At 43.9% G+C, this 26,164-nt stretch overlaps 1 protein-coding gene across 1 annotated transcript in view; it reads left to right on the plus strand.

The window, feature by feature from the left end:
- Positions 1 to 26,164, plus strand: part of GLG1 (golgi glycoprotein 1) — an 84,955-nt gene that overhangs the window by 48,878 nt on the left and 9,913 nt on the right. The window contains exons 5-16 of the mRNA XM_074583276.1: positions 5,311 to 5,514; positions 6,147 to 6,218; positions 8,482 to 8,665; positions 10,483 to 10,697; positions 17,118 to 17,239; positions 17,889 to 17,990; positions 19,901 to 20,054; positions 21,741 to 21,878; positions 22,666 to 22,752; positions 23,663 to 23,725; positions 24,546 to 24,659; positions 25,032 to 25,120. Coding sequence (XP_074439377.1) covers positions 5,311 to 5,514; positions 6,147 to 6,218; positions 8,482 to 8,665; positions 10,483 to 10,697; positions 17,118 to 17,239; positions 17,889 to 17,990; positions 19,901 to 20,054; positions 21,741 to 21,878; positions 22,666 to 22,752; positions 23,663 to 23,725; positions 24,546 to 24,659; positions 25,032 to 25,120 — 1,544 coding nt within the window. The remainder of the gene's footprint in view (positions 1 to 5,310; positions 5,515 to 6,146; positions 6,219 to 8,481; positions 8,666 to 10,482; positions 10,698 to 17,117; positions 17,240 to 17,888; positions 17,991 to 19,900; positions 20,055 to 21,740; positions 21,879 to 22,665; positions 22,753 to 23,662; positions 23,726 to 24,545; positions 24,660 to 25,031; positions 25,121 to 26,164) is intronic.

A 26,164-nucleotide genomic window follows, 5' to 3' on the forward strand; every position in this document is an offset into this window, starting at 1 on the left:
TGCAGGCTTGTGTGCGTGACTGTGCATCTCCTCCCATGCGGGCTGTGGAAGGTAGGATGGGTGAAGGACGAGGATGACCGGGGCACTAAGGTCACAAGGCATCTGGGGGAGGGAAACGAACGCAAACTTTGGGCCACCAAGTTTCCGTGGGACGGCAAAGCGAGTCGCTACCCAACCTCTTATGGGAGTTAGTGCGCTTTATGCATATTCCTCGCTTTCTTGGTACCCAACCCAGAATATTTTGCCTTGGTTTGTGAAAGCGTCGCAGCCTGTCATACAGTTTCTTTTGTTACGCTGTCATCCTTGGCACTTAGAGCAATTGAAGTATTTTGTACTGCTATGGAAACAGCTATAAATGGCTATGCAAGCATTTCTTTTGTTGGTGCTCTGTTCTAGCCCTTTTCTGCTTTGGAGAAATCTCATCTAATTTACTCCCATCAGATGGTGGTTCAGGCTTTATTTCCATACTGTAGCTTCTGAGAGTTGCCTGTAGAGAAGCAGTCGTGACCCCTTTGTGTGACTGAATGTAACTCTGAATTTAATAAATAGGACCTGGACAGCTGAGGAGGAAGATGGGAGAAGAGATTTGTCTCTCTTTTTATATGGAAATAAGCCCTGCTAGACCACTAACTCCATCCACGTCAGGCAGCTAGTAGATTGCAGCATGATAGTTTCATCACAGTAACTGGGATAAACTGGCTTTTTTATCAGTAAAACGCGCTTCACTAGGTATTCTGGAATTACATTGCTTCTTGAAGCCCCTCTGCTAGCTAACCATTCTCCTTTTCTGTACTTCCTTTTTGTTGTTTTAGCTTGCTTTCTACTTCCTAATTGAATTCTGTTCCCGCTGGGTTTGTTGCTTCTGATGTGGTGTTTCCTGTGCTTTCTTTTCCACATTTCTTGTTGGGTTTCTGCTCTGTAGGAGTAATAAAGTTCAGCATGGAAATCTCAACCTGGCAGTAGGCTTCATTTTGCTGTATAAAGCAGAAAGGCTGTGGATGTGTCATTTGAAAGCATTAAGTTTTGTAATACCCCTCTGTTGTGGAGTGGTGGGGTGGTTTGTTGTTTGTGTGTTTGTTTTTTTTTTTAATTCTGGTTAATGGAGAAATATTTAATAGTAGTTCCAGTCACTTTTCCAGTTTCTGTTGTGTTTTATAGTGAATTTGGTGCCCTGACATTGTCTTCATGTGATGGGAATCTAATTTGAAATTGGTAATTGCAACGGGGCTTTTCTTGGGCTGCCTACCAGAACGAGCTGCTTTCCTGATGCTGGTAATGTCCAGAATTGTATCAAACTAGTGGGCAGTGAGTGTGTAGTTGCCTGGGTGCTGGGTTTAGCCACGGTGCCCGAACTGGAGGTGATTATTTGCCATAATGAAGGCTACATAAGTGTCAGTTACACATCTGTTGTAGTACTTCAGCAGATAATAGTCTCTTTCAGATGTCTAAAAAAAGAAACATTAGGAGACCATTGCTTTCTTGCTTTTTTCACCTCTAAGTGCTCTGAGTACAGTTGCTCTTGCTCTTTCCCTAGTTTCATAGAAGTATGGGACTCGGGGAGGGGGGGGGAAGCGAGTCTAAATGGTCAGAGATGGTAACATCCAGCTCGGTCTGTGTTTACTTAGTGTAGTATTATAGCAGTGTACTATCAGCTGGAGTACTGGGCATGAGCTAGTCCAAGAGCCATCCCCATAACCCTGGTGTCTGGTTTAGCCAGGTGGGGTGCTGAACTGGAATGTCCCATAGATCAGCTGGGTGGTTTTCCATAGCCTGGCAGCTCCGGCTGTTCAGCGCAAGGTGCTGTGCTGATAAGACAAGGTTATGTTGTCTACCTGCTGCTCCTTTCTACTGTTGACTCTTATAGTCTTATCCATTCACTTTTCTAGCTTCTCTCTGCAAGCTTAAAACAGTCACGAACTTGAGACACGTCAGGTTTCAGATGGAAAAAGTCTTTTTCTGCAGGAGCTTCTGAAAATGTCAAAAGAATAAACAAGAATTGCAAAGCCTGAACTATACTGGGGGTGGGGGGAATTCCCTGATGGAAAATGAATAGTAAGGACAAGGTTTTTAATTCTGTTGTGGCCTAAAGCCATGTGCCTGGAGTTTAAATTTCAGTCATCGGAATTAAAATCTCCCAAAGCTTTGTGCTTTGGGACACATTTAGAACTTAGCTCCATTTCTTTGTGGCTCAAAGCGCCATAGGATGGTATTGGAAAGCTGCTTGTATCCTTTGTGGATCTAAACTGTATCTTTTCATAAAACTATGCAGAGTTTCAAGGCACTTCAGACTAGATAATTATCTAGTGTGTTTAACACCTCTTTATAACTTGCAGTTAAAATTCTCTGCTTAAGATTGATAGTGGTGGTGAGGTGACAATTCCAAGAAACATGTATGTTTTCTAGATTTAATCTCTGGTGTTTCAGGGTGTTGCACTGAAGAAATGAGACCTAGACTCTGTCAGCCCCTGCAGCAATTTTGGGGAGTCCTGACTTGTGGAGTGAACTTTTAGAGGCCTTCAACTCTGAGGTGGGAGTTTTTCCAACAACAGGGTGGAAGGAAGGATAGTAATAGATAGAGGAAAAGCTTTGTTGGGATTCATTCCACAGCAGAGCTGCAGCAGGTGTTCATACCCTTGTACGCACCAGTGCTGGAGCAGGACTGGGAGAACTCATGCTGTGGTATGCCAACCCTCGACTTTGTTGCCTCCAAAGCTGAGGTAGCCCCACAGGACTGGTGGCACACAGAGTGCAGGTGGTAACAGGCGGCTCTGCGTGGTGTAGAGGCACGACGTGATGCTGGTACCACAAATGCGTGTCAAAGCTGTCCTGCTATCCTTAGGATGAGCTTGTCAAACTTCTGATTGCCGGCTGCTTTAGAAAAAGACAGTTGAGTGCAGCAATATACACACTTGTTTTCCCATCCATTTTGCAATAAGAGATGTACAATCATAAATACAGTACGTGTTAGCCTGTAATTAAAGCTTGAAGTGATATTTCTCTAAACCACATCCATAAAGTTCCGTCTATACTCTGTTTGGCCAGTAGCATGGCTGCCTTCATGCACTTTTGAAGAAATGAAGAGTTAGGACCTCCTTAAACTGGCTTAATTAGTCAGTACTAGTGCTCAGGGACCTGATCTGCCTGAAAACGAACCTCAGATGAGGTCAGTAAATCTCCCAAACAGTGCCAAGTGGGCACAGGAACACTAACAGCATCACAAGAAGGCATGGAAATGCTTGGAGGTAGGAGGGGAGTGCAGGACTGCATCTTTTTGGAGCCAGCTGTGTTCCCTTGTGTTTCTATTTCTGTTAAGTCTGACGTGTTTTAAAATTGCTCTAATACAGGGCACCAGAGCCAGCAGCGCTGCAGCATGATCTACCCAAATGTAAAAATTGCATTTGCGAAGTAATGCAGTAAATTAGTCATTTCATGTTGCGTCCCTGCAGCAGTAAACAATCAGCATCCAGCATATAGAAATCCACTTTGACTGGACTCTTAAAAATAGGTTTACTTTCATATAGTATGACTCTGACCAGGAATCTAGACCCATGCTGCAAGAAACCAGGAAACTTCTGATTTTCCAAGCAGGAAGAGCTTGTCTTGTGCCCTCCTTGCTGGACGTGAGGGGAGGCTGCAGGTGACTGAGAGTAATCTTGGCCTGCCTTGGCTCCCAGCTGCACCCTCACCTAGGCTGGAGCAAAAAACTGCTTAAAATGGTTGTTTTCAATCATTTCCTCTTGCCAGCTCCTCAGTTGTAATTACTGCCTATGGCTGACCACGAGGATTTGCAGAACCGTGTTTGTGTTTGGCGTGGTTATGGATAAATGACAATTTTAAGTAATGTGGCGAGCGTACTACTAACCAGTATTCCTCAGATCCCTTTTGGGTTCAGCCCTGAAGGGACTGTTGATATATAATTACACTTCTTCGAAGAAGCTGAGATCTGGCCAGTATGTGGAGTTGGCCAGTTCCCACTCAAAAGTGCAAACCAAAATACGGAGTTTTGGGATGTGTAGTGGGCTTTTTTTAAGGGGAAAACTACTTTTAGCCCTTTTAAACTGATTAAACTTCTGGGTTATGTTTACAATTTTGTCATTGGCCAATTCTGCTTGTGCTCCAAGTGTCGCAGAGTTAGAACAGGAATCAAAGGCTGCCTGCCCGAGGAGACAATGTCAGAACAAAAAGGTTTGGAAGTTACGTGGCTTTGAATAGACCATGGCCATGTTTTATGGAGACTGCTCTCTTACTCATGCTGCCGCAGCAGCAATGGATGAACCTACTTGACAGAGCGAGCTGAAGGGAGAGCTCCTAAATGGTTACGGTAAATGCCAGGTTGAGTGACTCAGATGTGTGCAAATCTTCATGCCTTGTACACAGCAGATAATCTGATAGAAGTTGAGTAGCAATATCTCAGAATGGCATAATTTAAGGTGGTCCTCACAGAAGTTTGCAGAAGCCTTGAGAGACCTGCTTCAGAAGAGCTCTTGTTTTTAGAGGAAAGAGTCCTTCTACAGAGGTAAAGGGGGAACAATTCCCTTTCGAAACACTTAAGAAGGATGTAGGAAACTAAATGGAACTTCGATCAGCTTTGTCCTGCCTTTTCTGGGCTTTCATACAAAGCACAGGCTCTCTATGTTTATTGCCACTCGCTGGTCATAGTCCAAAGTTGTTCACTGTCCTGCAAGCCTGAAGACGGGGCGTACAGTATTGGGCCAGAACTGCTTTGTCTGAGACTTCATCTACTCTTGAATGCTGTTTTGTTTTGTTTTGTTTTTTAAATTCTCTTAATGGAGGAATTAGCATTGAGAAGCCTACATTGGTCAAAACTCCTTTGTGGTCTTTATGGCATCGCTGATTATCACCACCCAAACTTGAAGGCTCATCTCAGCATGGAGGAACTATGATTTTTCTCTCCTCCAAGTATGTTCTTAACGTGCTGCTGTTGCTTGCTGTTGCCATGGTGCGAAGAGAGCTATGTCAGATTAAAGATAATTTGGCCATTTTGGTAAACTGCTCTGAGCAGTGTGACTAAGCAGTGATAATCTCATTAAGTGACATTAAAACAAACCCAGAGCATTGGAGGGGGGGATTTCAAGGTGACCATCAGCAGGATGGTGATGTATAAAGTGTGTGGATGGTACAGCTACCAACTGTTGCCTCCTCTGAATGTAAATGTAGTTTAGGCTGAACTTTTGGAAGTCTTTGTGTAGAAAGTTTGTCGCTTAATTTGTGTGGTGCTTATGCAGAATCACACATAACTTGTTAACATAAGTGGTTGGTTACAGCTTTTGTCTTGCCCTTCTCATGTAGGATGCCCACTCGCAAGGAGAGGTGGTGGCTTGCCTGGAAAAAGGCCTGGTAAAAGAGGCGGAAGAGACTGATCCTCGAGTTCAGGTTTCTGATCAGTGTAAGAAAGCGATTCTTCGTGTAGCTGAACTCTCTTCGGATGACTTCCACTTGGACCGGCATCTCTACTTTGCATGCCGAGATGACAGAGAACGATTTTGTGAAAATGTGAGTAGTTTCCTCTTGCCTTCTCTTCTACAGTAATCCTTTAAAAAAACCCAAAACCCCATTGGAAGGAGGAATGGAACGGTAGAGTGGAACCTGAGTGAGATCATGCAATACTGAAAACAGACACCTTGCAGCTGTCACTTTGCAATAAATCTGGTGTTAAATTCACTCACCCAACAAACAAGCGTTATTTCCAGTGGGTTAATGAACTGAATTGCTATAAATGGTTTAATGGGCATCAGAGCTGGTGTGATGGGGAGGAGGCAACAAAGGTAAGCGGCTGCTCCCTTGGCAGTGGGTAAGCTGTTGCACAAGGTTAGCCTGGTCTGACTCTCCTCGCAGCACTCCTCGCCCCTGGAGCGATGAGCTGGAAAGCTGCATTGTTCAGTCCCAATTAGCTTGTATCAGCTGAGCGGCTTCTCACTAAAAGGGTGATGGAACACAACCAGATATGTTTTAATGTAATAAAATTTCAAAGATTTTTGTAGTATAGAAGCTATCACTGTCATTTGAAATATTAACTTCAATATATTTCTGGTTTAAAAATAAATCTCTTGAGGTGTAGTTTATCCTGCTCATTAAGCATTACAAGTCTTATCTTTAATGGCGAATGTTTCTGGTTTGTTTCACAGACTCAGGCTGGGGAAGGCCGAGTCTACAAGTGCCTCTTCAATCACAAGTTTGAAGAATCAATGAGTGAAAAGGTAGGCATCTGTCTTAGTGAGACAAATCCTTAATGCAGAAATCGTCAGATCATTCATCAGTCCAGGCTACATTATTCTTTTCCAGCGTTAAGGAAAATCCATCATCTATGTGGCTGGATAACCGACTGCTTTAACAGATGCTTTTACTTTGATATGTTTGTGTTTCCAGCTACGTGCTGATGGCTTGAATTAATTGTGCTCAAGTTACAGTCTTTAAAGTTAAGGATTTAAATAAATCAAAGCTTTTGGCTGGGTAATTTGGGAAGGTAACCGTGGAGCTCAAGTGGTAGCACTGTGATTGAGTGTTTAAAGTAGAAATCGCACCATGCTGTGGTAAGCCTTGAGTAAATGCTGTCATAGCATACAGATTAGAAACAAAAATGCCCAAATGCCTCAGCACAGGCAGCTGGGTGTATTTCGCTTCTGGTTTCAGGGCTATGAGTGTCTTACTATGAGTTCAGCAGCAAATTCTGTGGGAAAAGATGCACAGCTCAGTTACTGATGTTTTCCTGATATTTTTCCTGAAGATGTTGTTTTCAACAACAAAAAAAGTTGTTCTGGAAAGCCAGACCTGAAAGGTTTGCATTGGTGTAGGCGTTTTGGGAAGGCGGTGATGCCTTCAGTGATTTCAGCAGCAGCGTCATAGCGTTGGGGATTATACAGAAATATATCATCTGTCTGAAAGGATACAAAGATGGATATCTGTAAAGCCCTCCTTGGAGAGGCTCTGCTGAACGAGTCCAATTCAGAGGCCTGGAGGGATCAGACTCATTTCCTTTTCTTTAAATATATTAGCTATCTGAAAGCTTAGTTCCAATTAACAAATTCAAAACTGAGAGTGTGATCCCTGTGGGCTTGAAACAAAGCTTCATTTTGTACAAGCACGGTACTGAAATGGACCGCTATTTTTGTTTAACCTGGTTTTGGTGGTAACGGGGACGGTGGGGTTTTTTGAGAGGCCTTTTCTATGGTCAGCTGTCTAAGATAGGAGTATAAGATGCTGAGAGGTCAGACACAGCCGTAGCAGATGGCTTGGTAGGGAGAGAAGAGGGGTGGATGCTCTGAGGGTGCAGTTTGCAGAGCAGGAGGAACACAAAATCTAGTTGTCACTCTTGTGGCTGCCAAGGTTGGACCGTTTGCAAAGTCACTAGCTCTGTAGGAGCTGTTACCCAGTAAAAAATCCCTCCTTGCTGATGGCATCAGCTGCTGCGTACACATGTAGCTGCCAATAGCTGCCTGGTGGGTGGCTTGCTTTGGGTAATCCAAAACTGCTCACCGGGCTGGGCTCCCTGGCTGTGCCTGACCTTCCCTGCTTTGGAGGATGAGGTATCTGCCAGCCTGTACCTCCCTGTGTCCCGAGCTTTGTCTGTCCAGTCCCAAGGTCCAAGTCATGGCACAGAGATGGGAAGCCTGAAGGAGGGGGCGGGAATATATATGTTTTTCAGGTCCTGGAGTAGGTATGGGAAGGAGAGGCGGGCGAAAGTCAGAAACCTGATGTACGGAAGGGGAGAGGGTGATAGGGCTTCTCTGTTCCTTGTGCTGAGATTGCTCCCTGTTCTCCCCACCCACCACGTGCACAATTTTCCTTCCTTTCAAATGGTCTGAGAACGGACTGAGAATGGTCTGAGCTATTTTTAAATGATCTGCTGCCCTTGGATTTAATTTTCGTATAATTCAAACCAAAAGCTACAAAGCGTGGCAGGGTTTTTACAGGCCCTTTTTTGGCTGAAACTTAGAGGGTTGTTCTTGCAGCTGCCGGGTTCGGGTTTGGCCACAGTGCATTCTCCTGAGCCTCACCGGTTGTGGCGAATGGCTAGAAATTCCCATGGTTAGATGGCTTTATCTGCTCTCATCTGTTTGGCACGTTGTACAACAAATCCAAAGTACACACTGTTTTGTAAATGCGACTGCAAAAAGTTGTTTCTTGAGGGCATGGGGTGAGCATGGACCACAGCTGGGATAAATGTCAGCAACTGATCCTAGTTACTGAGAATGAGTCATGCTCTCAGGCATAGCTCTTCACAAAAAGCTGGATGAATGTGCAGTTTTAAGAAGTGCTCTGCGGAGAGCTGCTGCCTTTAAAACCCTTGATCTGTTGACCTCGGCGTGCATTAACTGTGTGGTTTCTATGAGACAAATGAAATTTAACTGCAGTCCAGCTTAAACGCATGAATTCTAAAGCATCAATTGTCTTTTGAAACACAACTTGAGAACTTCGCAGCCACTCTAGCTCTCTGCCACCATCCCAATGTGTCTCCTGCAGTGTCGTGATGCGCTGACCACCCGCCAGAAGCTCATCGCCCAAGACTACAAAGTCAGTTACTCGCTGGCAAAGTCCTGTAAAAGTGATCTGAAGAAGTACCGCTGTAACGTGGAGAACCTTCCCCGGTCTCGGGAAGCCAGGCTTTCCTATCTGTTGATGTGCTTAGAGTCTGCTGTGCACAGAGGTAAGTGGGGTTGAATCAGGAGATAGGACCTTGATTTCAAGTTTCTCTTGGACCTTCAAGTTTAACATGTATTTACAGTCCCCTTCTCCAGGTAACCTTTTCCGAACTTTGGTTCAGAGGCAATTTTCCTCTTTGTAATGCTTTCATCACTTACTTTGAAGGTTAGAATAGCGGAGTAAACCTCTAATGCTGACTCTTATGGTGGAGGCAAGAAGTTTAAAATGCAAAATAGCAAATCCCACTTGGACCGATGGTGTGTAATTGCAAATCCTTCTATTCGCTGTGAATTCAAGCAGCTTTTTTCCTCCTTTATGTAGTAAGTGTTAAATATGCTACTAGGTTAAAACAGAATAGAGAACCTGTTTATCATCACTCAAGGAAAGCCAGGGATACTCAGTCCTCTGTCTTTTGTAAGTAATGGTCTTTCCTTGCAGTTCAGTAGCTTGGGTAATTGGCTTAATTTCTCTAACTCTAGTTTTTCCTATATAGAAGGAAGGTAAGTGTGAGAATATTCTTTTTGTTCATTTAAGTTAGTGTAGGCTGGAGATGTCCTAGCACCAGTGGCTGTCCAAAAGGCATTAGAAGGCCCTGTGCAGCAGGACCATGCTAGAGGTTCTCTGTGAAATTGCCGTAACGTGTAAGACGACATGTTATATCCTCTAGATCTGCACTGGAGTATTGTTTGGTTTTCCCCTCAACATGCAGTTGGGTGGTTTCTGATTCAGCAGCAGGGCTGCATGCTGCAGTGCCCCTGGCGCAGGAGGGAAAGGCCATAAGCAATCTGTGCATTCGTGAGTTTGAATGACTCCTTGCTTCTGATTGATGTGGCAATGGTGTGTCCTGTTTGTGGAAAAAGTTGTAGGTTGGTTTTTTCCCTCCCTTCCGCCTGTGGTAGGGCAGGTGCTTTCCTGAATTACATGCAGAAAACTGCTGTTCAGTTAATAACTTCCACTTTTTGTGGTGGAACAGGTTCTGCAGCATGTGGCTTGTGCACAAAGCCTAGCCCAGGAGGAGCAATAATTATTCCCCACACCTCTGCGTGTCTCTGTTACAGTGCCCGGGAGCCCCTGTTGGTGTGTAGGACCTCTGTGGCGCAGGGCGTTGTACATGTGTGAGTAGGTTGTGACAGAGGGCTGTGGGAGCGCCTAGCAAAAATGCCAACATGTTCCTTTTGACTCAATAAAACCATTCTACATGGGACTGTAGGAAAGCTTGTAGCAGATCTCAGCATTTATTAATGCTAGATTTCTATACGACTGCAGCTGGTTTGTTACACGCTCTGGATATACTCTTGGTAACGTATTCTAATCTGATTTTTTGGTTTCCTGAGCAAGTATGTGCTGTTGCTGTAGAAAACCTTTTCCTCAGATAGTATTTAACCTGCTGTCAGACAAATTCCTCCCCCAGTTGCATATCAAGCTGGTAAATTACCAGAGGTCACTTCTCTTTCCTTTGAGCATACAGGGAGTAGCTGACCTGTACCACAGAACTGCAGATCTACTGAGCGTTTTCAGCTGTTCTTCAAAAGCACCTCCTGGAATGTGAAATTCAAAACAAGAGTCTCCTAATCTTTCAGGAATACCTTTTTTCAAATTCATGTATTGAATCCGTAGACTGACTATTTTACGGGTTCAATTAAATGCTGGTACCTACCATAACTGGTTTAATCCCCAGCATGTCTGCTCTAGGACTTGTTGCAACCTGGTGTTGCCCAGAGTGTGGACATCATCCCTGTTCTTCCAATGCGATGGTAGCACAGGTCAGGAAGGGCTCTGCTAAGCATTAATACTAAATCACGTTGTTTTCTCTTGGCGCAGGTCGACAAGTGAGCAGCGAGTGCCAGGGTGAAATGTTGGATTACCGGCGCATGCTGATGGAAGACTTTTCACTGAGCCCAGAAATCATCCTCAGCTGCCGAGGGGAGATCGAACACCACTGCTCAGGCCTGCATCGGAAGGGTCGCACCCTGCATTGCCTGATGAAAGTAGTACGGGGCGAAAAGGGAAACGTTGGGCTGAGTTGTCAGCAGGCGGTAAGATGCTTTTCCATGCCTTTGCTTCTAGGTTGCTCAGTTGGGAGAAGCACTGATTGTCTGTTAAGATTTTGCCTTGCGATGGAGATTCTACTGAAGGCAGTCTGGCTCTGCTGGCTACCAGGGAATGCCGGAGGCAGTGGTGTAATTGTCATGATATAAAGTGTAACTTGGTATCTAGCAGTGCTTTATTAATATTTTTTTTTACTCAATACGCTTTGGATTGTTTTGCTCTGGATTTTGTACTGGATCTCCAGTAGTTCTTCTCCAGCAGCTCTGAAGCCATGGAATTCTCTCCTGGGTGCAAGGTATATGAAACTTGCTTTTTTATAAGTGTTAAAGCATGCCCTCTCCTTCCCCTTTCACCGTATGCCCTGTCCTTGGAAAAGCACTAAATCTTCTCAAAACACCTTTCCACTCAGTTTTACTTCTGCGGTCTCATTCAGCTTAAACGATGGAAATGAAACTTCAGGGACAGGTAGGCACAGCATACTGCTGCACGTTGTCGTAGTTGCAGCCACTGAAGGAAATATCATTCTTCTCCAAAATACCTTTTTAAAATAGGATGAATCTTTTGCCTTTTTTTAAACTCCGTTTTGGTCCAGGTGCATCCTGTTTGTAGTTTCTTTCAACTGAAAGCAATTGTTTAATATTTGTTCAAACTCATTAGTGCTTTTCAATGTAGTATTACATTTTTGTACTTAGTACCTGCTTTTAATGACCCATGAGCCTGGAAAAGTGACATCAATGTCAAAAATGGCTATGAGTGTTAGTGCTGATGTAGGAATTGGAGGAGATGTATCCTCTTGACCTCCTGCAGTATATGGAACCACTCTAGTCCTTTTTCCATGTACATATAGCTTAAAGCCTGAGCCCAGAATGTTGCCAGTTTGTGTATGTTATTCAAAGATATATTAATATCTGTTAAGTTTTTGTAAAGCACAGGATGCTGTTGTGACAAAGCTTTTTTCTGCGTAAATACCAGGTGTATTGGTGCAGCAGCTGTACAGTTTGAGTCGTTTCTGCGGTGAGCTGTAGTGCGTGACTTAGGCTTTGCAACATTACTGTGAAAAACTGAATACTTGTTTCTGTTCAAATATGAAATTGAACTCGCTGCCTCAGAACTTGATTATTTGCAAATTGTCAGAAGATAAGTTCATTTTGGGAATAGCTGCCAGATCATGAAGCGCACGTTCAGAACAAGCTGTAAGTCAAGGTTGGGGACCCCCAAAAGTGATAGGAGATTTCAGACTTCTGGAGAAAAAGAATGTCTGTAGAAATCCATAGGGTTTTTTTTTTTTTTTTCAGTTCTCTTATACTTAGGCTTCGGCTTTATTTTTGTGCAATAAGTTGATGAAGCAGCAGGGCTTGACCATGACTCCCCTGCAAGTTGAATGACCTATGTTCTGTTCTCAAGACAGCAGGGGCAAATTAAGTCTTGATTTTATAAAATAGAATTGATTTGTCTGTATTTTTATGGGCAAGAGGAAATAGATGAATGCAAGAATAGGATAAATGTTGCAATGCTCTGTGTTCCCGAGGACTGGCATGGTGCTATTATATAGCTGCCTGCGACTTTTGAGGTACTAAATCATTTATTGTTGATATTTTTATATGTTAATGGTAATGGTTGTCTCAGCTTGTCACTGGTTTTGTTCTCTTTTAAATTATTGTGTTAGAATGAGCTTCTTGCTTTTACCTTCTATGGTAGGTAAATTGTCTTTGTCAGGAAGAGAATATTGTCTGAAACCCTTCCAGATACTTGTGCAAGAGACTCAGACTTGCCTGTCGTACGAGATTGGCCCATATGGCAGACGATGAAGAAGTTAGAGGTCCATCCCTTCCTAGTAGCAGGAGCTGCTTCATTTCCTTTTGCATACCTAGAGACCACTTTTGGCGTATGCTTCTGCTGAGCCGCTGATGCTTTCCTGAAGCTGATTTTCTCGGCTGCTTTGTTGCCATGTGTCAGTATAGTTCTGTCTTTGAGATGTGTGGATGTCTCAGAAGTGCAGCTTCGGTAAATTCATTCGTGGCGGAAAGATTGAGCTATGTTGGGAGTTCTGAAAACTAGTAAACAGACTGCATCAAAGAGCATGGACTGTTTCGGATTGGGGTTTTTTTTTGTCTACAGTGTAATGTTGGGGAGAGCTCCTGTCACTTTGTACCTCCAATGGCTCCTCATCTGCAACTAGGGTGGCTGCTTCAGCCATCTCCTGCTTCCTTACCTCCTTGGCTTGGTCCACATGGCTTCAGCCCAAGTCCAGCTAGACCAAAGCTGACTGCTGATCCTTGCTTTCTGACGTTCTTGGGCAATTCTTATTTCAGGAACATGATGCTAATGCTCTCAGGTAACTGTGATGTGGCTGTTGGTGGTGGAACTAGTGGTCTCTGGCATCTCTTACCTTATCACCTGTGAAAAAAGAGGGGAAAAAGGGTTGCTTTGGACTTGTCCCAGCAGAGCTTTGGGCCCATCTCCACATGTTGTCTTTTCTATGTGGAGTCAAAAACTCGTGTCCTTGTGCTTTTAGTAGCATCGATAGGTAACGCTAATCGAGTATGTTAATTTCTTGGCTAGCCCAAAGCAGTCCTGAAATTCTTCACTGTAGAAGCTGTACGACCAGCTTCTAGGCACGCTTGCCTAGGCTGTTTGCTTGAGGAAATTGGAACGGAAAACATCTGATTTGGATCTGGTTTTGCTTACTGTCTTGTCTGTCAAGGTTTGCTCTGATTCTGCTTGCCTTTTGAATAGAAGATCTGCCAAAAACAACACAAAAAAATCCCAAAACAACAAAACATAACCGAAGAACCTGCATGGTTATTTTCCTGCAGGAGCATCTGCTTGTAGCCTTTCCTGCATGAGGAACATGGGTGATTCTTTGTACTTAAAACTGTCAATGAAATGCATTCTTAAACCTTCTGACACCCAGATTTCTTGATCTGAGCGGTTTCATTTCTCGTGACACCTCAACCAGGATGATCTCACATGTGAGACACTGCTCGCTGTTGAGCAAGAGGCGTGCCTAGACCCAAAACATGGAAGAGCTCGGTGGGTTTTTTGTCTCGGTTTTGATCAGTGAGCTTGCCAAAATGCCCAAGGTCTGTAAAATGGTAGAGGAACGATGGCTTTCTCTGTAATGTAAACAGTTCACCTAAGTTTGAAACAACTCCTGGGTGTTTGGTCAGCCTTACGTAGCCTAACTGTAGGCTTAAGGCCTTGTTCCCCGCAGTGTATCGCAGGTACGCTCTGGCAGTGTGCCCTCTTAAGGGCTGTTTGCAGTTTGTCTTTGCCTGTTCTGAAAGAAAGGATAGTATTTATACTATTTATGTATTTCTCTAGGGGCTCCTGTACTTGACACTGGTGAGGCCTCACCTCAAATACTATGCCCAGTTTTGGGCCCCTCGCTACAGGAGAGACACTGAGGTGCTGGAATGTGTCCAGAGAAAGGCAACGGAGCTGGTGAGGGGTCTGGAGCACAAGTCCTGTGAGGAGCGGCTGAGGGAGCTGGGGGTGTTCAGCCTGGAGAAAAGGAGGCTGAGGGGAGACCTTCTCACTTTCTGCAACTCCCTGAAAGGAGGGTGCAGCCAGGGGGGGTCGGTCTCTTCTCCCAAGGAACAGGCGATGGGACAAGAGGAAATGACCTCAACTTGCAACAAGGGAGGTTTAGGATGGGTATTAGGGAAAATGTCATCACTGAAAGGGTTGTCAAGCCTTGGAACAGGCTGCCCAGGGAAGAGGTGGAACCACCATCCCTGGAGGTATTTAAAAGCCGGGCAGACGTGGTGCTGAGGGATGTGGGGTAGTGGTGGTTTGGGCAGTGTTGGGTTGGTGGTTGGCCTTGATGATCTGAAAGGTCCCTTCCAACCTAGAGGATTCTATGATTTTATGTATTTTTATTAAGAAAAAAACCCCACCATCAGAATGAGATACTACTTCAGGAGCATGTTTCCCTTGTAAAACAAGCTCTTCTTTGCTTTGGGGAGACATACAGCTTGTGTGTCTTCTGGTCATTAAATGGTCTTCTGCAAATATCGTTGTTACGTTATTCATCAAAGATGGAGATCCTGCGCATAGGGAGGGTGGGTCTGCGGTGCTGTAGGTCATCAGACAGCAGATACGCGTGTCCATTAATTGTGAGCATCAGCACATAGAAGGTCTACAGCTGTACTGGCAGCGTCTAGCCCCTATGGTGTCACTTAGTGGAAGCAATATTTCATACCAGAGCTGCTGACAAACTGTTTTTCAAATGAGTGGCTTTTATGTTGCTCTGGTCTCATCTTTGCTTTTTATGTTGAACATGTAAAACTATAATCCTTGCTAAAAGGGCAGATTCTTTTCTGCTTCCGATTTCTAATACAGCCAATAAATTGTTAGTGAATTGTAAATTTAGCTCCGTATCAGGGTAAAAGTTCAGAGGATTATAAAGGTTATCCGGCTGCTTCTCAGCTGCAAGGGTTTGTTATGAGAGGGAGGAAAATCCTATAAAACCTTCGCTTTTATCACCAGTGCCAAATGATTCCCTCGCCCCTGCAGTCAGGGCAGCTGGCTCGCTGCTCCACATCTTGCACGGGGTTGAGGATTGGGACTGGGAATCCTGCAGGAATGCCCAGTACAGGGCGGAGCGACTGGGAAGTGAGCTGGTGCTTCTCAGCTGTCGTACCAAGTGGAAGAGGCCAAAGTGCACCATATGGCAACACAAATACCCCATAAACGGAGACGTGAGGAAGAATCCTGCGTATATAGTGCTCTGGCCAGTTGATTTAATCCCTGTGTGTAAGAAAGTGTCAGGTTTGAGGTTTTAGTTCACCCGTTTGTCCTTAAGGGAGGAATTCCACTAATCGTACTTGATCCCTTTTCATATGTAAACATCTGACATAAAGCATTTTATGTGCCGCGTATATCCCGTCCATGCAGGCTGGGTGTGTGTGCCAGCAGCACCACCGTATTCTTCTCCTTTTTGCTTTGACTCTTGCTTTGAAGTCTGCGAAGGACTTACCACTTCTCCCTTCTCCTGCTGATTAAGGTATGGCTCCCTATTATCAACTGGATCCTGTATTGGCTTCTGTTTGACTACTTTCAGAGTTGTGTAAATGTTTCTTTTTTTAATTATTATTCTTTAGTGAAAATATCCCAAGAATTTTTGAATCAACAGCTTGTGCCTGCTAGGCAGTGCTCTTCCGAGCTGCCTGCATCCCTTAGAAACCAAGGCTGGGCCTAATTAACTTTGGCCAAGAGCGAGTTGCAGGAAATCCTGTGTTCCTCCCAGGCAGTCTGGGTCTGTTCTCTTGATTACAGGTTTCCTATTGGATAAATAGCTCTAGCTTGTATTTTCTACAGCTCTCGGATGCTTTTTTTTCTTTTGTTCTTCTCTGTTTTGTGATGTTAGGGCTTTGCCCCTCAAAGTTTCCTGGATGGTGTTTAGGTGCAGACTTTGAAAGATGGAGGATAAAATTGTAGCTGTGCTTTTCACTTAGTTGGGCTGGGGGCTAGTAACAAAAATCATTAAGCGTGTGTCAAGATGTTAACAGCATAGACCGTTTGATGTCACCCTGCAGTTGTCTTCTAAGCAAGCTCTCTTTTCTTAATTTATTTTTTTATTTTGCTCCAAATTTGTCAGCTAAAAATGTTTGCCTGTCGAATGATGATACCAGCCCTATGTGAAGTGGGCTGTGGGGGTCCTGGGCTGAGTTGTGGCCCAGAAAGCTACTCTTGTTCCCAAACCTGTAGGTTGAGACTGAGATGTACCCAAATTCCCTTACCTTCATGTATATATGAAGGTAAAAACAATATCATACAAATAATAAATTGTGCACTATCAACCAAATTGTGGTTACCCTGCCTTCCAAAAGCTTGAGCAGGCATGTTTGCGGAAATGATATTTCATGGGCCGGCAGAACAGGACACTTTATCCCATATTTCAGTGAAACTTTTGCGTCCTCTCTAGACAATTCCAAAATGTTTTTAAGCTTTGTTTGTAGTTAGGTAACTGGTCTTTAAACATTGATTTGGTTTTCAGTTTGGAACAGTAGATAGTCTTCATTGAAAGGTGACAAATTTGTATGTTTAGTGTCGTCAGCTTTATGGGATGAGGGTGGATCAGAAATACAATATTCAAATCTTAGCATTTCTGTTTTATAAATTGATATATAACTAGACCAGGTTTACAGTTGACCTACAGTATGCGACCGGTCTCATCCGGTGCTGCTGGGCTGCTTCATAAGGATAATTAGGGTTCAGCAGCGCTGGACTCCCATGTCTGATAATTGAGCTGGCAGCACAAGCGCTTAAAATAATCAACTGGAGAGCAGAGGTCGTACCTGGTAGTGCAGTTATAGCCGTAGAATTGCCACACCGAGAAGCTGTAAGCACTCTCATTTTGATCATTATAATTTGTTTTCCTATACGCAATTCCTTTCTTCCAGCTCCAAACGCTGATTCAAGAAACTGACCCTGGTGCAGATTACCGCATTGACCGCGCGCTGAATGAGGCCTGTGAATCGGTTATACAGACTGCCTGCAAGCACATACGGTCTGGAGATCCAATGTAGGTGGCTCTCAGTGACAGCTGGGTTTTGGTTCTTTTGGGCATCCAGGAAGATTGTGTGGCTAACCAATATAGATACTAAAACCTGTCCAGAAATGATGGGCTCCAAACTAGCAACTCGTACAGGGTTGGAGGTGTTAACCAAGCTCTGTCTTCGTTCTTGCTGTATAAGCAAGCTAGTATTTTTGTAACAGGGCAGGTTTACCACTGGTGAAGGATGTAGCTATCTCAGGTGCTTAGATTAAATTTGCAACATTTGATGTGCTAATTTTTCTTACGCCATAAGTCTTTAGTGCTGTCACAAAGAAAAGTAACAGGCCTTGAAAGGCCAGTTAAGCAAACCCATGCTGCAGGGACAAGTCTTCAGGTGTGACATATACTGTCTCCTGATCCAGATTTTATATAAAATAGTCCTTATGATTTTGTCCATCAGACTTGCTGAGATAGCTAAAACAATGGGATTTAAGAGGGTACAAACGTGCTATGCGGTTGTTGTAGATGTAATCTTGAAGGAAGAGAAAGATCTTCACTGTGTTTGACTGTCTTATCTACAGTTCAATGGAAAGACTGATTTGGCAACACCAACGTTACAAGAAAACTCAGCATGATAATAACGGGCTGTTGCCTAACTTTTTTCTTCTGTTCGCAGGATTCTCTCCTGCCTGATGGAGCACTTGTACACTGAAAAGATGGTAGAGGACTGTGAGCACAGGCTTCTGGAGCTCCAGTATTTTATATCTCGTGATTGGAAGTGAGTACTGTAAAACACAATGTATCCTCACTTGATGCTTGTATTTAGGGTTTGCATGGATTAGCAGTTCCCTGTAAAATGATATAGCTTATGCTTGCTCAAAAGAGGACTTCTGTGATGCCAGGTCTATAGGGCATTAATGCCTGTCTAGAACAATAGAAGGAAAAGCTGCTTGGAAAAAGTGCGATGCCCACTTAAATCAGGTACTTACTTAGAAATGATGCAGCCCCAAAATAATCTCAAGTTTGAGCTGTGAATTTTTCAATGCATCTTTAATTAAAGAAGTCTGTCTGGCCATATTGAAGTTGAAGGTCACTTTCTGTGCAGGTGGCAGCCAGCTTTATCTGCTCTCAGTGCTACAACAGGGGAGTTAAGAAAACCACACTAATAAGTATAACAAAGAACCACTGTGTGAGAGGCTCCCTGCTTTCATTTCTGCCTCTTTTCAAATTCTCTTGCTGTGATTACAGCCTGCAGAGCAGATGTAATTCCCTTTGGAGCACAGCTTTTCCAACTTCCGCATCCAAAGATGGCAGTGCTTTGTTTTAAATATATACAGAGCCCCTTGTGTCTGAGTGGGTTAAGATGAGGAGAGTATCAGTTTGATAAACGTGACTAGTGAGGAAAAAATAAATGTTTGGCTTTTCTTCTGAAGAAGGCTGAGAGGTGAGGAAGGTAGAGCACCTCAAGTGGGGTTGCTGCAAGAAAGAAATGGAATAACTATTGTCAGTAACCACAGGTGTGGTCACTAGTGGAAGGCAAGAAGTCATGGGCTTTGATTACTGCAAAGGGTATTCAAATCAAACATTAAGAAAATCCGATGTGCAGCTGTACCTATTGGCAGCATTGCCAGTAGTTAAGAGCTGACTGTTAAGAAGCTCTGTGAATCTTCTGCCCTTAAAATACATGGGGCTTCATGGACCAGAGAGTTTAGGGCTTATCTCAATAACTGTCTCCATAGGTAGACAAGAATACTTAATATTTTTTTCCTCCTCTTCCTGTTTCACTTCATTGCTGGTTCTCCTGCCAGTGCCATGTTTCCAGCAGGTAATTCATTACTTGAGACAAACTTAAGTGATGGGAAGAAGGAAGACTGAGTATTTGCATTTTGCTGGGGGTAAAGATAATTAATATTGCAGGCTGGGCAACATTAGCTCATCTTTCCTGTTTTAACCACTGTTTCCTAGAACGGGCTTATAAAAACTGTTATATTAACTGTGCGCCTAGGACAGATGCACAGAGCAGAAAGGGTTTTCCTACTACTCTTATTATCTGTATAATTGTGTCCACTAATATCACTTGATGCTTGCCTACTAAAGTGGTGTAGAAATCTGAAGTTTCCATTTTGGGAAGTCGGCAATATCTCACTTAGTTTTAATATAATTAGATGTCATCTTAAGTGATCTGCACTTGCAGTTTCCTTGTATGCAAAAGCAAGAGATGCTGAGTCTTCAGTTAGCTCAAATCTGGAGCAGACAATAATTTATCTAACTCGGATTTTTATGAAACTGGCATTTCAAAATGGCACCAGTACAGCGTACACGTAAGGTATTATACAAGCAAGACATGGTAGGTACCTGTCTTTTTGCTGCTTTAGGATATCAAGGAGATGATTTCTTTTCTCATGTGTCAGCACTTGGCTGGCATGCTGCAGAAGAGAATGGGAGGCACTTCAAGAACTGTTGAAGATTTAATCTGTAATTAAAGATACTTGTGTATTTTTGCAAGACTGGGGAGTTGACACCAAGTTGAGCGACAGGCGTTTTGCCACCTATTGGCTGGACACCGCTGCTAAATGATGTGGTGGTGTGTGAAATTTGAAGTAGATTTTTCTGCCTCAAAAGCATTTCAGAATATGAAAAACATTAAAGGCTTAAATAAAGTGCTAGTGATAACTTTTCTGTTTGCAGATTGGATACAGTCCTTTACCGCAAGTGTCAGGGAGATGCCTCCCGTCTCTGCCATACCCATGGCTGGAATGAGACTAGTGAGCTGATGCCTCCAGGGGCTGTTTTCTCCTGCTTGTACAGGCATGCGTACCGCACAGAGGAGCAAGGAAGGAGGGTGAGTGCCACTAACTGCTCTTTGATCTGTGATAGAAGGGTTGCACGTACGTTTGGAAGTTGGACACCCTGTGCTAAAACTGCAAGAACTTGCAAAAGCTACGTAAAAGCACTTCCCATAGGTGGTACTTGCACTGCTCCGGGTGCACAGGTCCTCCTCAAATGTGCCTTGAAGGACTATGTTGTTCTGGTAAGGCAAAAGAGCCACATCAAGATGTGACAATTGCCCGCAGGGGGAACTGTGTGCTGACAACAAGGTATGGCTATCTGTTCAGACACAGCGCAAGTCCTCCCCCTTGTCTTTCCAAAGAGGAATGTGATTACTTGTAAATAGCTAGCATAGCTGCAAAATTGGTTTTACGCAAAAAGGAGTTCCAAGCCCAGCTTTCCTGGGCTGTTTCTAATTAAGTTTTGGTCTGAATACAACTTCAGATTATACTCCATTAAGTTCTTCCTATTGATATAAAGCACCTTTCAGTTCTTTGGAGCATACTGAACTGCTAAATGTGCTTATGCTGCCTTTAAAGAAGACAGTGGGGATGTGGCTTACCACCCTGCAATCTGGAGATCCACCGTAATCACACGTTTTTTTGTTTAGATCTACTCTTTCCAAGTTTGCTGCCCTCTCGTGCCTTTATCAAGGCACTCCCTTGAAAGCAGCTGGGTACTTGGTTCCATTTCTTTTGGCGCTGTAGTGTACACAGCCCCGAGGAGTTGGTGGGTTTACACAATGGCCTGGCTCAAAAATTAATTTCTTCATCTTGATTTAAAAAGTCTTTTGTGGCAGAGGTCAAGTATTGACTGAAAATATCTCTCTTTTAGGAATAATTTTTTTAATGCAGTTTCTTAGTGTGCTGAGTTGAGACTTCTTAATTCCATTTTATATTAGTGCTGACCAAAGAAATCAATAACCACCCTGCAAATAATCTATCGGAGAAAGAAAAGGCTTTTAAATGTATTTTTCTTGTGGAAAGTAGGCTAAGGGGGAGCGGCTGTCATTTTGAAATTTAGTGTTTGAAAGCAAACTCATCAGGGATTAGATCTGTACTTTTTTCCAGTGCTGTCCACAAAATGCTAGGTGACTTCTAGTGCTTTGGATTCTTAAATGCATGACGTTTCAAGCTTTGACTGGTGCGTTTTAGGTCTGACAGGCACCATACAAGTATCCCTTGATTTTCTACAATTTGTTTTTTTCCTCGGTCTTGGCAAATGCTGGCTCTGATGTTCTGCTGGGCGGGGTGCTGACAAGAAATTACAGCCGGACTATATTGCCTTATTCTGGGCTTCCCTTTTGTTGTTGAAGGCACGAGCTGGTTTGACTTGCTTCTTCAGAAGCAGCCTGTAGCTTTGAGTGAAGGGGGCAATGTGTGAGATAATCTAGGGACCTGCTTTGACATCTCATTTCAAAAGCAATGTGAAAGTTCAAGAACATAAGATTTATTTTAGCGGAATGAAAGGAGCCTTCCATTCAAACTAAATGAAAAAGCTCCAAACTCTCTTGGAGCCTGGGTTTCTTGTGGGGGTCCCAGCAGGCTCATGCTGAGCAGTACAGGCCGACTTCTGCACTTTCTGGGGTCACTGGTAGTGTTTGTGGTCACTCTCAGTACGTTGTCAACTGACAACATCTTCTTTGCATTATACGGCTCTAGAGCTGCCGGATGCTAAATGCTCTTTGCCGCCTTTGCAGCTATCGCGAGAGTGCAGAGCTGAGGTGCAGAGGATCCTCCACCAGCGTGCCATGGACGTGAAGCTGGATCCAACCCTCCAGGACAAGTGCATGATTGACTTAGGGAAGTGGTGCAGTGAAAAAACGGAGACAGGGCAGGTACTGTGCACAGTAGCTTCGTTTGCAGAGCTGGAGGGGTGGGATGGGCAAAAAAGGGGATAAAGGAACATCTTGTTGTTAGCTGTCTCTTTATACCTGAGGGTATATTAAAAATGGATGCAGTTTGAAATGTAATCTACACTAGACTGAGAGACAGAGGTGATACAAAGAAGCTTTGCACCTACTGCATGGCTTCAGTAGGCTCAAATGCGTAGTGGAATGAGGAGGAAGGGGGTAGTTAACAAGAGGTACTTTGATGAAGCAACCCCACCCCACCCTGACTCTTATTTGGAATATTCTATTACAAGCTTGACATTTCCCACATAAACTTTATCCCATTTCCATTTGGCAAATACTGACGTGCTTCCTGTGTTTATAGAGAACTGAACTAACATCTGCTGCTACTTAACAAAATTTCAACAAATACTCTTGTGTTAAATTGCTGTGCCCTAGCAGAGCTGTCAGGGAGGAGCCATTCAACAGCAGATGCAGTAGAGCATATGCCATTGTCTCTTTCAAGTGCCCATCATAGGTTGTAGTTTGGCTAATTAACGTCTCATTAGGGTTATGCGAAGGGCAAATTAAATGTGGTATTTCAGAAGTGGAAGCACATCACGCAGCTTTTGAGAACAAGCGGTAACATCCTAGACCAACATCCTTAGGAGGAGTGGGATTAAATGAGATTTAGGACTTCACAAGGAGGGCGGCAGTTTCACATGCGTTAACAATATTTCAAGCCCAAATTTTCAAATTCTTGCATCACACACTAAAATACCTGATTTTCTAGGAGCTGGAATGCCTTCAGGACCATCTTGATGATTTGGTGTCTGATTGCAGAGACATAGTGGGAAACCTCACCGAGCTGGAGTCTGAGGTGAGCGATTTGCAACCTGGGGTAAAGGGAATAGTCAAACATGTCTAGTTAAGCATGTCATTTTGATAGTGATGGAAAAAAAGTGAGGTTAGAGAAGTTGCAGAAATGGAGCTCTCTGGGATCAAGCAGAGACCATCCATTCTGACCCGTACGATGTAAGTTTTCACGTAGGGTTCTTGAGGAGGAGAATTGAACAACGGTTCGGGATTTTAGGCTGGTGATGACATTTCTCCTCCTTTAAAATCGGTTATGGTACTGAAGCTAAGATTTCTTGCACAGGTAACCAACGCTGTTATCTTTAGTACAAGTCAAGATAGGTCATGGGACTTCGTTTTTTGGGTCTTGCTTTCAAGTAGTTTTGAGTACCATATTGCAACTTCCCTCCCCCTGTCTCAAATGTTGCAAGACGTAACTGCCAGCTGCATCATTGGAGGTTTTCAGTGAGGTCAGCAGCTTTACTTCTTTTATGAAGCTGCATATTTGATTATCTTGCCCCCAGCTGTTCCCCGTATCTCTTAAAATTCACATTCTGCCCTAGGGAAAACTTCCTTCCAGTGGTTACAAAATGGTTTGTTCAGAACTATCATTAATCTTTAACTCTGCCTAGGTGTAAGGTGATTTCTAGTGCTGTAGCATCCAGATGGGTGAAGGTTGGCTGAAATATCCAAGCAATGAGTTTCTGTGGAGACCAGGCTCTTCCCTTAAGCTGTAAGGCTTGTCTTGCATTTGCCACGTTGTTGGCAGGAGTGAACCTTAGGATTTCCAGAACTGGAAGGGTAAAGCTGTCTGGATTGCATCTTTCCACATCCTGAAAACTGGGTTGAGTTTAACTTGTTATCACAGGGTTTTTATCAGAGCCTTTTTTCTTGTCCATTCATTGTGAAAATGAAATATTTCGTGTTTTCTGCAGGACATTCAAATTGAAGCCTTGCTGATGAGAGCGTGTGAGCCCATTATCCAGACATTCTGTCATGTGAGTACTCTGTAATCGTGTGAAGATATCTGGGGGAAAAACACTGTGTGGGAAAGGTTAGAGGTTTTTAGTATTAGTTCTTGGTGTACTTTCCACTCTTCAAAAGTAAAATCAGACATAAGCAGTTACAAAAGTCTTTAATTAAAAAAACACCCTGGAGGTATTTAAAAGGCGGGTAGACACAGTGCTTAGAGATAGGGTTTAGTGATGGTTTTTGTCAGAGTTAGGTTGATGGTTGGACCCAATGATCTGAAAGGTCCCTTCCAACCTGGGCAATTCTATGATTCTATAAAACAGAAGTTCTTAGTTCCATCTAGTGCTTCTGCTGTTATCGGAGCCCTAGCATAAAAGCTAAAGTTTGAAGATGCAAATTGTCTTGTAATTGGAAAAATCACTCTTTTTAGAGTGGGTTAAAACCTAAACTTTTTCCTTCCCCCTCGCCCGCGAGCGGTGCGTCCTGCTGCCCCACTGTGTGCAGCTGCTCGGGATTGCTGAAATAACTTCTCACATTGCTGTGGGATTGAGTAGTTACATAGTGGTGAAGGCATCTAACTGTACTACTTTATGTAAGCATTGAGTGTCTGCAGTATGTTCTCCTCAGTCTGAAGTGGGCGTGTGCCTGAGATGATTCTTTTCTGAACTATATCTATAAATACTTGTGTGGTACAACTCTTGGGTGGTCAGTTAATAGTGGGTGTAAGCTCACAGTAGAGAGTGGGACCGTAAGTTCCACTATTTCCTGGTCACGGTGGGCTCCAGGAGCATAAAAATCATGACTTGGAAGAGTGGCTCATTTTTAAGCCTTTCACCTCTTCTTCAGGAGGTTGCAGATAACCAGATTGATTCTGGGGACCTGATGGAGTGTCTAATACAGAACAAACACCAGAAGGAAATGAATGAAAAATGTGCAATCGGAGTTACTCACTTCCAGCTGGTAAGCAGCACTTTGCTATCAATGGAAGCCTGTTTTGTTCCTTGAGGGTGTTGACAGGAATTAGCTATTTGAGATTGATTTCCTGCTGTATTTAAAGTGCTCTTGTGAATTCAGGCAGTTCATAAATGTCTGGTCATAAATGGTCACTTCTGGAGATGACTTATTCAGGCCCCCTTCTTCCTTCCTGGTGTATGGTAGGGAGGGTCCCACCTTCTGTAGCAGTGCAGCGTTCCACATTAGTAAGTTGTGGGCAAAAGCATTTGCTGATTGTATAATTCAACAAGGGTTCTTTTGGGCAGAACTTTACTTTTTTTTTTTCCCTCTCCAGGTGACCAAAGGTTTTGGTTTTTTTAACTCATTTCTCTCTTGCAGGTTCAAATGAAAGATTTTAGATTCTCATACAAGTTTAAAATGGCTTGCAAGGAGGATGTGCTGAAGCTTTGCCCCAACATCAAAAAAAAGTGCGTAGTACCTGACCAAGCAGCAATGTGATCTGGTTAACTTTATTACGTATTTATACAATACTTCACAAAAGGGCAGCAAATGCTGGACTTCCTTTAAAGGCTGATTGTTTTATGTGTTTTCCCTTAGTGACTGTTCAGCAGATGCTTAAGGTAGAGGCATTGTCTGACTCTTTAAAATTACTTCTGCTTTACTCTTGCGTACAAGCCTGTCCTCTATTTTTTCTTCCTCTGAAAATGGCTAATGATTACGATTAGCGGACTGCGTGACCCAGGATGTCTTTGAGCTGAGAGGGCCGGGATTAGGGGCACAGAGTCTAGTTGGAGGTCAGTGACAAGTGGTGTTCCCCAGGGGTCACTACTGGGTCCAGTCCTGTTCAATGTATTCATCAATGGCCTGGATGAAGGGATAGTTTGCTGATGACACAAAGCTGGGGGGGGTGGCTGACACAGCAGAAGGCTGTGCCACCATGCAGAGAGACCTGGACAGGCTGGAGAGTTGGGTGGAGAGACACCTTATGAAATTCAACAAGGGCAAGTGTAGGGTGCTGCACCTGGGGAGGAATAACCCCCTACACCAGGACAGGTTGGGGGCTGAGCTGCTGGAGAGCAGCTCTGTGGAAAGAGACCTGGGAGTCCTGGTGGACAACAGGATGACCATGAGCCAGCAATGGGCCCCTGTGGCCAAGAAGGCCAGTGGCATCCTGGGGGACATCAAGAATAGTGTGGCCAGCAGGTGGAGGGAGGTCATCCTCCCCCTCTGCCATGGCCCTGGGGAGGCCGCATCTGGAGTGCTGTGTCCAGTTCTGGGCTGCCCAGTTCAAGAAGGACAGGGAACTGCTGGAGAGGGGACAGCAAAGGGCTGCCAAGATGCTGAGGGGACTGGAACATCTCTCTGATGAAGAAAGGCTGAGGGACTTGGGTCTCTTCAAGTCTGGAAAAAAAGACGACTGAGGGGGGATCTTATAAACACTTAAAGGGTGGGTGTCAGGAGGATGGGGCCAGGCTCTTTTCAGTGGTGCCCAGTGACAGGACAAGAGGCAA

This window comes from Larus michahellis, chromosome 4, assembly GCF_964199755.1.
Source record: "Larus michahellis chromosome 4, bLarMic1.1, whole genome shotgun sequence".
NCBI lineage: Eukaryota > Metazoa > Chordata > Aves > Charadriiformes > Laridae > Larus > Larus michahellis.